We start from the raw sequence: 12,358 nt of genomic DNA, 5'->3' as shown, positions 1-12,358 counted from the left end.
TGTGTGTGACTCGGCTCCTCCCCACAACAGTAGTCCGCCATGTTTTCTTTCTGTGTCTGCGAGAGTGAGCTGCTCTTGTGTGAGAATTTGATCCTTCGAGGAAAGGAATCGGAGCAGCGCGCAGGTAAGCGGTGCTGTCGTAGTGCCGCGTCTAGAGCTGGCTCCGGCTCCCCAAAGGGATGAACTGTGTAACAGCCTCTTTGCACCTTCTTTCCAGAGTGAAATCCTGCATGTGTGCTGTTCTCCATGGCTGAGCACCTGTGTTGCGGGTCGTGGACTCATCTCCGTCCCTGCCTCGCCATCACGAACGACGACGCCCCGGGACGTGGGTTGGAGAGATGGAAGCAGCCTTAGCCACCCAAAGCTAAATGCTTGATACTGTGTGTGCTAAGATGGAGTTGGCACGAGACCAACAGGAGGCCCCTCCATCACCGAGCCCCTCGCCACCGCCCCTACAGGAGGAGACACTCTCTTTCACAGCGTCTCACTCCGATATCTCAGAGCTTCCTTCGTTCACAGGGGAGACAGCGGAGGCAGGGTCTGTGGTGGAGCCCTTTCTGGGTCCCAACACTGAATTTCTGGCCCTAATGCACAGGTCAGCGGAGGCCGTTAGCATCCCTTGGTCCCCCTGTGAGGAGACGCCCAAGAACCGTTGATGCGGGAAAGACCAGTGAAGACAGAGACCTTGCTGCTATTTCAGGATTTTGTTGAGATGGTACAATCCTCGTGGACACGGCCTGCCTCCGCACCCGCGACGTCTCATCAGGTGGACGTGATGTGCGCGACTGCAGGCGCCGAAGAAAAGGGCCTGGGAGCCTTCCCCCCCATTGGAGACGCAGTTGCCACGTTGGTTCAGCCCAATACGCGACTGGGCAAGGAACCCCTCTGCCCGAATAAGCAGTGCCGTACAACCAACAACATGCTAAAAACGGCATATGCAGCCGAGACATTAGCGGTCAGGGCGGCAAACGCACAACCTATCCTGGTGTCATACCTTGGACACCTAGCCCGGCGGCAGAGGGAGCGTCCCCTCCACAGCTGAAGTGGAGGAGATGGAGCTCGTCTCGGCCTACATGACGGACCTCCTGCACGAAGGAGGCAAGGCCATGGGGAGATCTCTGGCGGCTATGGTAGTGGCTAGACGTGATCTGTGGCTCACACAGGCCAAGCTAGTCGACGCAGAGAAGACTATTCTGCTTGATGTGCCGATCACGCCTGGACAGACATTTGGGGTTTCTGTTGACCTGTGCGTCGAACGCTCGACCAAGGCAAGAGAGACAGCATTGAAGTATGCTGACCTTCAACAGCCACAGTCGCAGCACTGGCCCTACTCACAGGGAAAACAGTGGGTTAAACAGTGGGTTGAAACAGGTGAATTCATGTACAAATCAAGCATTTAGTTATGTATGTAACCTGTAAACGCTGATGGATCTGTAATAAAACTATCAAGAATTCTGAGATCTATTGTAAGATTTTATTTTTGCTGTGAATATATGCCAGCATTCTGATTTGTGCAGTGTATGCATAAATGCATGAAGCGTTGATAAAATGCTGTACAGTATTATATATGAAAAAAAGTGTGGTTACATATAAAGCAGACACACTTGAAACAATTAATGGTTATATTTGTTTACAAATTAATCTATTAAGGAAATGTTTGGAAACTTAACTAAATACAACAACCCAGACACAAAGATGTAGGAAGTACACCCTGATCAACGTGCACATCAAACAAGCAGCATGTTGAAACAAATCAAAGAGGATTTCCAAATCACTTCAGCATTCCATCTAATTACATCATAACAGTACAAATATAGACTTTCCTGATTATCGGGTACAAAATGCATAGCTGGTAATTACAGTTCTGAAAATACATCCCTACCAAAAAATATATATATATGTAATTAATTCCTTTTGTGGCTACCATGATGTACATTTAGTGAACAGCTCTACAACACAAGAACATGACACTTAGAAGCAGAATATCTGAAAGCATATAAAATAACCAAATGCTAAACGTCTGCATTGCATAATATTGCTTTTAGTATTAAAGTATACAGAAGGATCAAAACCTCTGGAGTTCGGACAGTAGGGTGGGGGTTTTCCTTTTAATATCTCAGTAAAAAGACCCTCCAGCAATTGCGAACGCTGTCTACTTTGGCATCATTACAACGATGGCTTGTCACCCCACTGGCTACATTTATCGAAGCCCTATTCAGCTTTCACAGTGACTTCGCCTGATTAAGCTCCATCAGCCCTGACTGGGAAGAGTACATCCCATAAACACACGGAAAGGCAAAACATTTTAAGCAGGAGGCGAAAATATAACCAGGTAACCCACAGCTGTGTTTTTAACACTAAATGGGCTCAGTTCAGCTCCCTAACCTGTATCGATTCCCATACAAAACGTGTTTATAAGCTTTATAAAATAGGACACTGTTGACAAGGCTAATTTCACAAACTAGAACACTTTTATCAGGATTAACAATTCCTCACTTGGATGCCTGTGCTCTGTGCATAGCAGAACAGACATGTAAACATGATTAAGGAACCTCTGACCCCACATCCACTTTAGGCCATTTTCCTGCAAATCAGACATTTTACCCCCAGGCCTTCCACAGGAATGTGTGATTGGGTCTCTGATGTGAAGACTGTGCGAGATGGCAGTACTCTGCTTTACTAAACTCTATGCCGGCAGCTGTGGCGTTTCACAAAATCACTGCCACACAAGGCATGGGCTTGTGCGAGAAAACATATTGTGTGGATCGCCAGGGAAAAATCAGGACATCGATCAGATGTCACAGTGCTGTACAAATGAGTCGCTCGAGAGATGAAAGTGAGAAACAGGCAGGAGATCTGGGCTGGCCTGCAGGCGCCTCTGTCGATTTCCATTTGCTTTCTCACTCTATTTAAACTACCTGACGTGGTAGGCCAAGGCTCATGGCTAACACACTATCCTATGACTTTGTATTTTGCTGGGGAAGGAAAATGTTCGAGCTTCACACACGCTTCTGAACTACACCGCTACACTAAACTGCATCTCTGATCTCCCAGGCTCAGCACTGCAAAGCTTAAAAGGCTGGAGGAGAGATTGTCTCCATAAGCCAGTGAAGAGCTTGTCCTTCCATAGAGAAATACTCAGTGCAGCCAGCAGGAGGATTCCAGCTTCATGCCAGAGCGATCTATACGCACTGGAATCATTCAGAGAGGATTTCTTTAAGTGCACCTTCACTGTTCTCCGTGTAAAGCGCGGTGGCTCCAGCAGGCATAGACACCTGCGGAGTGAAGAGGCCCAGCAGGAAAACAGTACAAGCAACAGATACTCATTTTTACTTTTACCTCCCTCACATTATCATTGGCTGGGGTCTGAGCTGCACCGATCAAAACACCTCGTCTAATCTCTGGCTCCACAGCTGTGGCCACAGGCACGCGAGAGCACAAAAAGCTAGAAAAATGCTCAACCCCCATGGGAGGCACCATAAATCACAATCTAACCCAACCCCCCAGGGGTCACCAAGCCTGGGTCAGTCACAGTGCAGTCCGTCCAAGCGAACTGTGGTCAGAGCCAGAGGCATGTCGTGGTTTAAAGTCTTCCGTGAGAGCAGGCTCTTCTCCTGTCCCAGCTGCTGGTCTGGCTGGGTTCTCCAGCTGATTGGCTCTAACAGAGAGGTGTCCCCATTTGTGGATCACCACAAATAAGAAAGGGGGTACATTAGGTCACAAGAATACAGGAAAAGGTCTCCAATCAGATGATACTTAGTTGTCCAACATTCTCATCCAGTTTGTTACAAAACCACTGATCCTGGAACCTCAAATTGATCACCCCTGCCTGATCGACCTTGAGGATGCATACTGAGCAGCTGAAGGGCATTTCTTTAAGAGTTTGTTCAGTTGGGGTGCGAGCGCCCCTTGTTCTCAGGCCCTGCTCAGCTGGTGCCACCCTGCGTGATGGCTCTGCTCAGGTCAATGTTGGTTAGAGTGGGGGAGAGGTCGGTGGCAGCCAGGGTGCGGGACAGGTCACAGTCGAAGGTCTTGAAGGGGTCGAGGGTCAGGCCCCGTCCGGCGCGGGAGGGGCGGTCAGGCCGCTGCTTCAGCTCCAGAATCAGATCCATGGGCGTTTTCTGCAGGAGCTGGGTGTCGAAGGTCATGCCGCGAAAGAAGGGCTGCTTCTTGAAGCGTTCTAGGAGGCGCAGGCGGCGCATCGGGTTCTTGCACAGCAGCTGCCAGAGAGACAGAGAGAGGGCACAGAAGAAAAGCAGGAAAAAGGATCAGATGAGCAGATCTCTAGGATCCCAGGCAGAAAAAAAAAAATGAAGAGCAGGAGAGTGAATGAATGTCTGTTCTGGGGAACGTGCAGTACCTCGGTGAGCAGCAGGGCGAGCGCGGAGCTGAAGGACAGAGGCATGGCATACTGACAGCTCCTCACTTGCCTCAGCATGGAGCGGTGGTCGGGCTCGGGAGGCACAGGGAACTGTGGAAGATGACACTGTGAGCACTGCAGACACACAGACACACACTCCCACACACAGCAAAGGAGAGTAAGGCTTTTCCCATCAGGGTGCACATTGTACAAGCGTAGTTTATCCACATAAAATATCCACAATTAATTAGTACAGGAATCAATATAGGATTTAGATTGCTTAGGCTGCATACGTTGCACTCATGTTATAAAAAAGACCTACCCAAAATGCACTTGGTTGCTTATTATAAATTAGCTTTCTGTGGACAGTGTTGTCACATGGTTGATCAGAAAAATAAAAAGCACTGCCAGAACTGATGTCCTCATCTCTTTATCTAGAAGGTAAGAATAAGATAGATCATGACCTCACCTTTCCAGTAGCCAATGAGAACAACAGTATCCCCAGAGACCACCAATCAGCTGCATGGTTGTAGGGACCCCCGCTCAGGACCTCCGGAGCTGTCAGTCAGCAGGGGACAAACAGAGCCGTTAAAGTCAGGACAGGTGGAGTCACAGATACTACGCAGATATCGGTTTTTGTATATTTTCAAACAGCTGCAGTCCAGAAACATCTACTGAAATAATGTTTTACAAGGGCGTGTAATCATTAAATCTCCTTCGCTGTACTTCATGAACTCTGTACTATATTCCACTGCATGGTATAACTTGTGATGTACACTGCATGTTTTGTTACTCTCTGTAGCTCTTATCAATTTATAATGCCTTTGCACTTGAAATGCAAGTCCCCACGGCAAAAGAAATTAAGAATGAGAAAAAGAACAGATTGCCTCAATCTATTTTGACAGACAGTATTCGAGGAGTCCCCGTCTGACCCAGGTCTCTCACCCATGTACTGTATTGTGCCACAGATAGTGTAGGCCCTCCCTCCTCGCTCCAGGCGCCGAGACAGCCCGAAATCTGCCAGCCTCAGGTGTCCTGAACCAAATCGACAATTTCAATCACACTCTGTTCCTACCAAGTACCATCTCCGAGATCTTCAGAGTGAACGTTGATCAAACAGGGCCACAGTAAAGGTCGAAAACAAGATGCTTTGATATGTAGCTGCTGGACTCAAAACAAAGCTTCCAATGTCACTCGCATTTTTCATCTTGGTCAGCTGATCTGCGGCGCCATCTAGTGTGGCTTTCCAGTAATACAGCAACAAGACCAGCTGATGAGGTTCTACCCGATAAAGGATGATTGAGAGAGTCATGGGTTGGGGTAGAGGGGAATTGGGAAGTTTGTACCTTAACAGTATGTCAAAATACCATGCTCATCTCCCAACCTCCTTCCTTACCTTGGTCATTAAGCAGGACATTCTCCATCTAAAAAAGAACCAGATAAACACAGCACAGATTAATACTCACACTAGGGTTGCATTTCTATACGAAGCAGTTGTACAAGCCCTCAATGTAATTGAGTGCACACTGGTGTCTGCAATACCATGAAATGCACTGGTGCCATTTACACAATCCCCAGCCTCTACTGCCAGGGGGAGGCACGTCTCCTTCCAGATTGTGTTTGCTTGTGATAATGCAGTGCATGTTTAGAACAAGCCAGCATTTGTAGATAGTAAATCAGTCATACAATGGTACTGAAATAAACTGAAAAAGGTATTTGCATGTTTTATACAGTTCACTGGTCCCTGTGTTGCACATTTCACCGGACCATTTAAACCAGTTTCACTTCAGACCGAGCAAAAGCCCTCACCTTCACATCTCGGTGAATGATCCCAAAGTCATGGAGAAACCCTGCCAGTGACAATGACAAAGGGGCAGAAGCCATGTTTACAGAGGGCACACAGCAGCAGAGGAATAAAGTCAAGAATATTTTTTAGATTACGTCATAAGCATTATAACCCCAGAACCCAACCTGAACACAAAACAATTACACAACCTAACCATTACATGTAGTGCAGAGTGGGGAGCTACTCACCCAGCGCAGAGCCCAGCTCAGCCGCAAACACCCGCACCGCGTCCTCCCCGAACTGCCCTATCATGGTCCAGTAGGTGTACAGGTCTCCGCTGCTGCAGTACTCACACACTGGGGGGGGAGAGGAGACGGCACAGTCACTATCCTGTTCCCCGCCAGAAGGCCCATTCGCACTCAAACACACAAACCGTCGCCAACAACCACCGTTTACACTGCGGGGCACGCCCACCCCCGGATCACTGCCTCCCAAGGCCTGGGAGCCTCACGCACAGAAAGCCATGGACCAGATGGGCACAGCCTGGGCTCCTATCCTATTCTCAATGTCACCAGGACCCCCACAGGCTGTCCTCATCAACAGATCAAGCTTTCAGCTCATGGAGACAAAAAAACAATCTGCTATAGAATGGTTTTCCTATGCCTACCCGGAAATCACTAGAACATCAACATAAATCTTTATCCTCTGTCTGACGAGCCCCATTTTCAACCTTGGGTTTTCTTCTGTGCCTCATTAGGCATTGCCTTTCGAAGTTCATAAAAATGTAAGGGGCTTAATATGCAGGCTTCTGTGCACAGTCCGCCGCTTCAAAAAACAGAATTCTCCATTTGTGCCTTTCTGCCTGTTCCCAAATTAGGCTGTGACTCACAAAAGCCCGAAGCCAACAGGGGCGGCAACGAATAAGAGACAACAGGAACTGCTGCAGGCCAGACCGCTCCCGTTTCTGAACTACGGATTTAGCAGGAGCAGGGAGCACACGACTGAGTTCTGGGATTCACCCGGGATCCTGGAAGAAACGGCTCCATTGATAAACCGCTAGCGAATCAGCCTGGTGTAAAAGGTGGTTCTTGTCGTTCACACAGAGGGAGCGAGGAGGGAGGAAGGGTGCTTCAGCTGGGGCCAAGTCCTGTTGTGGAGGGGATTCAGAGCTCTACAGGGAGCAGGCTTTCTATACAGGTGCTTCAGAGTTGGGGAGGGTTGGTGTCAGCTGGAGGGGAGAAGGAGAAGGAGGTGGGCTTGAGGTTTGAGGGGGAGGAGCAGGAGAGGAGTGCTCAGGGCTGGGGGAGGCCTGGACAGACCCTACCCACACTAGAAAAAGTTTCAAAGCAACTCTTGTCCCTTTCAGATGGGTCGTTCGTGTTCCCAGTTCCAATCTGCCCTTTCGGACAGGCCCTGGAGGTTGGATTGCAAGGTAATGCACGCAAAATATACCAAGGCTTATTGATTGATTTATTTATAATTTTGATCTCAGCCACCATATCAAAGAGCATGTCAATCACCTGCCAATTGCCCAGCATGGCATGAGCTAACGAGAAGAACACAGGGACATCATCGCTGCCCCTTGATTGGTCTGAGGAGCTCGTTGTGGACCTAGTATTGTACACAATGCATTGCAAAGGTCTCCTTGCGTGCCTGCAGAGCACACAGCCCTGTCAGATCGATGCAGGCCTGTCTTTTGAATGGGAACCCTAGGTGTACTGTTCTGAAGCAGGAAATAAGAGTTGCTTTACGTTGGAAACAAAACAAGGGAGCAAAAAAATAAAACCAAAAAGGTTCAATCACTGCTGCTTGGCTTGATTGAATCGATCTCAGGCTGGATTCCACTGGAACACAGCGCGGCCAGCTGACCCACACTAGAGCCCACATTCACATCTGATGTATTCATCCGAGCCCAAGCAGCTCTTGGGGAGACTGCTGGACATCAGTACACACTTCCAGGTGAAAGCACGGCCTCCCTGCTTATATAGCAGCCTGAGCTGAAGGTCGGCCTTCCTGGTGGGCACTAGTGTGAGTCAGGCAGTCTCCGCCCTGGTCCTGGAGTGAATCCCTCCCCCATCCCCTCACAGAGACACAGGGAGCTAGTCTGTGTGTGTGGAGTCACTCACTAATGAAGAGGTGACGCTGTGTCTGCCAGCAGTCCTGCAGGTCGTGGAGGAAAGGGTGGCGAACCTGCCGCTGCAAGGCAAGAGTTAACAACAACAACAATGCTGAGGACGACGCACTGGCAGAGGGGCCGCCCCACCGAGGCTGGGGAAATGGCAGGAAACGCATCCCCTGTGCTATGACGCCAGCATGATTGAATAAATATTCGAACTGTTATGAATCGAGCCCCTATGAATAATAAAGGAGGGCCTGCTTTATATAGGTATACGTTTTTTTTTCTCCATATTATCACTGACACGACAAGACATGCTTCTTCAGGATGCAAGAAGATCCTCCTAAACAAGCAGCTGTCACGGGTGGAGCAGCTGGACGAGATTGGGCCTTAAGGACGAGGGAATGGCTGCTGTGCGTTTTAATAGAGCAGCAAAGGTTTCTTCTAATGAACACTTAAAGCCACTATAATAAACACACAGTGGATTATATCTAAATATATGCTATGGAGTAATCCAAAACTATCATTTTAACTGCTGGGCTTTGCCAAGTCCAAGACCTGGCGGTGACGAGCTTGCATTAAGCTGAAGATAGGGAGTTGGCATTGATTCAGATGGAAGAGAGTGGATAAAACAATATGACTGCAGGAGTTGCAACAGGGGGAAGATGGATTTCACTTAGTTTGCATAATTAAATGTTAAAGGCAGAGCGGAGATCTGTCACCGGCCCTCTTTCACCACAGCAATAGCCAGCTAGTGGTTCAAGTCAGCAGTACCTGAATAATGACCTCCTCCTTGGACTGCTCCAGCACACCATGTCGAAGTATCTCCGATTTGGGCAAAACCTTCAAAGAGACAGGGGTTAAATAAATAAATACAAATCCAACAATATATTAAGCTCAAACATATGCACCACATGCTGCAGCTCGTTTGTGCAGGTGGAACTTGCTGCTCAGTAATGTACATCAGTGCCGTGGGAGAGGGTGGTTAGCCATGAGAAGTTGTGAATCCTGCTGGCTGCATCAGCACATGGCATATCATCCGTGTTTAGACGCCAAGTGAAGCCAGGCTGTGTGCTGCTAATTCAGACTGACAGTGCATACACGTGGAATTCAAGTCTAATTTTGATAGAAGCTGATTCTTGACATGAGTTGTCTTCTCCTTGGACGATGGTTCATTCTTTATAAACAACACATAGTAGCCCTGCACCTAGAAGTCCCTCAGGGTTCGCACAGCTGGCAAATGAACTGGTACCCAAGTGAGGGGAGACGGGAGTTCTGAATCTCAGCTCACCTTCACCGCATATGTCTTCTGCTTGGTCCGGTCCTTCACCTTCAGAATGGGTCCATAGGAGCCTTTGGCGATGTAGCCCAGGATCTGAAAGAGAGGCCGGGGTTCAGCATTTCACACTGCTTACAAACTCTCCAAGGGTACCAAAGACTGATCCTCAAATTGGAAGCTGTAGGCATTCAGGGTAATGTAAGTAGATGGATTATGAACTGGTTGATGTATAGGAAACAGAGGGTGTCGATTAGAGGAGTTGCTTCTAACAGGAGACACTTCTTCACACAGAGAGGCGTCACAAACTGGAACAAACTCCCCAGTTATGCGGTAGATGCTGAAAATTTGGGAACAATTAAAAATAGACTGGATAGGATCCTTGGATCACTTAGTTATTAATGGACACCAAACGAGCACGATGGGTCGAATGGCCTCCTCTCGATTGTAAACTTTCTTATGTTCTTATCTACAATGCCTACATTTCCCTAAGATTTCTTCTACGTTTTATTTTTGTATTAACTTGTATAACGTGTGCCGGTCACTGCCCAACTGATGCAGCTCTCACCAATAGCACTGTAGAGCTCACAGGCACTTAAAGACATAGGAGTCACTGCTGGATGGTCACACTGGCCGCTGGCAAGGACATAATCCAGATTCTATCTAACTCTGATATGGAGGCTGGACTGTACAGGACCGGACGTTGATCAGAGGAGAAGATGAGGGACACACCTGGAACTGCTCCTTCCCAGGCAAGCTGCGGTGGGGGAACTCAGGTAGGAAGAGGGAGATGAATCCAGGCAGAGGCCACTCCAAGAAGGTCTTCTCGGGGCTGGGTGGGGACAGCAGCGGCTCGAGCGCCGGCTGGTGCTTCTTGTCCCGGATCATGCGGCGGGTGAAGCGCAGCGCCCCAAACTGGCACAGGCCCGCCGGGAGGGACAGGCCCACGCTGGACAGCAGGCCCCGCCAGCCCGACACACGGCTGCTCTCTTCCAGCAGGGGCTCCCTCTGCAACAGTGAGCCAGAAATTAACTCAAAATCAACCGCCAACATAATAATGTTATTATATTTTACATTTAGAAATAAGCAGCACTTTTAAAAAAAATATTAATATTGTAGATTCTAGAAAAGCTTACTAACGGCTGATGATGGTAAAAAGGAAAACTCGACCAGAAAATGTACAGTTCATCCCCAATTTCAAAAGCCAAACGTTTCTATTCAAGAATCTGAAAGGCAGTTATAAAAACACTGCAGGGAGGATATCCAGTTTCATTATAATGCATACATTTAAAATGTATATTCTATGACATTAACTTGGAGATGGAAAGCTGTCTATATGTTGTAAATAAGTACTGAGAAAACACAATTAAGTTGATTAGTATTATTTCTCCCGGTGTCCCACTAATCAGCACACCTTCCGTACTGTACTGAAATTACATCAGTAAGTATAAAATAGTATTTGAAGTTATGTGGAAGAAAATATGTGCTTAAGATAGTGGGCCACTGGCAGTACTGGCCCCAGTGCATGAAGACGACAACGACCACATGTCATGGAGAGATACGGTAACAGTGCCGTAAGTAAGAGGTTATACACGTGATTGCAGGCGGATTATTTACATACACATGCATTTCATCGCTCTGGTGATATTAAGGCCGGCCAGTGTTTGTAGGTCATGTTTCAAATATAATTATAGCCTAAGAGACTCAAATGCATGACGGTTTCCTAAAATCACGCCGCAAAAGACAGCAAAGTGCGTCTCATTGATGTGAGGCGGCGCTCATAGCCTGTGGTCCCGTCCGAGAAACAGCCCCCACAGGAGGGGCTTCACAGGCAGGACCCCCAGAAGAGCTCCAGGAGCAATAATACATACAAAGACACAGCACGTTTGGAAAGGGTTCAATGCACAGTGAAATAGTATCTCAGTGTACTGGGCTCCCTTACCTTGTGTTTACTGACGTCAGCTCCCATCTCGGATTATAATCAATGCGTCCTTTTTCAGGTCTTTATTCCGCTGTTATAGCCAGGGACATCTTTTTTTGATCTTTTGCCGATATGGGTATGAAGCTGGTTTTATACAGAACCGTCAGAAACATCCTGCCGCTTTAACGGCCCGGGACGTCGTGTTGTTTTCAGGCGCCTCCGCTGCTATTTATACAAACACATAATCTGCCCGCTTTGGATGACGTAGCTCCAGACAGCCCCGCCCACCTCATTAACATAGACCCAGACGGCTCAGCCAGACAGACACGCCCACCTAATTAACATATACCCGCCCACACCAACATGTTCACCCCAGCCCGGCCTGCTTTCTGTCCTCTCTGCTCCTGTCTTTTGTATTATTCACTGAGAGCAAGAAAGCGCTTACCTCGCAGGCCAAAGATGCAGGGTATCATTAATTGATCGCAGAGAGTCATGGGAATGGGTAGAAAATGGTTATCTTGCACTTTTAAACAATTACAATCCAATCATCTTTCAAATAAATTATAAAAAAAAAACAGATCAATGAAAGACAGAGGGAGGGGAGATTGATTTTTTGATTTGCAGATTTATATTAAAATCCCAATTTTCCAGGCTGGGCAGGGCTGCTAATGCACTCAGTCTAGTCTAGTGCCCGGGCTGTGGAAATCCCATATTCTTTATATCTCTGTCCCGTGCACCAGTACTACTGCATTAACTTGCCGCTCACCCTGTGCGTCATTTAATTGTGCACGACTGTCAGCCTGGCACAGTAGGAGACCTCAGACAGTTGCTTAGGGTGCCAGGGTCAGGAACACTGATACACATTTGTGCAGGACAAAAAGACAAGCTTAGAGTCGCTA

The 12,358-nt window shown here is 47.9% G+C and overlaps 1 protein-coding gene across 1 annotated transcript; it reads right to left on the bottom strand.

Annotated features, from left to right (window-relative positions):
- Nucleotides 1-1,460: 1,460 nt before the first annotated feature.
- Nucleotides 1,461-11,704, bottom strand: LOC136718178 (ribosomal protein S6 kinase-related protein). Its single transcript, XM_066695820.1, has 12 exons — nt 11,481-11,704; nt 10,271-10,546; nt 9,554-9,637; nt 9,037-9,105; nt 8,273-8,342; nt 6,395-6,502; nt 6,170-6,210; nt 5,757-5,784; nt 5,306-5,395; nt 4,830-4,918; nt 4,361-4,471; nt 1,461-4,220 (listed from the first exon to the last, which is right to left on the bottom strand). Exons 1-12 carry the CDS (start codon nt 11,505-11,507, stop codon nt 3,927-3,929), a joined length of 1,287 nt encoding a protein of 428 aa, XP_066551917.1. The 5' UTR covers nt 11,508-11,704; the 3' UTR covers nt 1,461-3,926.
- Between the last annotated feature and the right edge of the window lie 654 nt (nt 11,705-12,358).

This window comes from Amia ocellicauda, chromosome 22 (assembly GCF_036373705.1).
Source record: "Amia ocellicauda isolate fAmiCal2 chromosome 22, fAmiCal2.hap1, whole genome shotgun sequence".
Taxonomy (NCBI): Eukaryota; Metazoa; Chordata; class Actinopteri; order Amiiformes; family Amiidae; genus Amia; species Amia ocellicauda.
The sequence above is the reverse complement of the archived record's forward strand: the minus strand, read 5'-3'. Positions and strand labels throughout refer to the sequence as shown.

What these genes read in the sequence shown, in the direction of transcription:
- LOC136718178 (XM_066695820.1), bottom strand. Translation starts at nt 11,507, where the DNA reads ATGGGAGCTGACGTCAGTAAACACAAG. An exon ending in AGGAGGAGGTCATTATTCAG is followed by an intron (nt 8,343 to 9,036) that starts GTACTGCTGACT and finishes CTTGCCTTGCAG; the next exon opens with CGGCAGGTTCGCCACCCTTT. An exon ending in TCGCCCTGCTGCTCACCGAG is followed by an intron (nt 4,221 to 4,360) that starts GTACTGCACGTT and finishes TCTCTCTGGCAG; the next exon opens with CTGCTGTGCAAGAACCCGAT.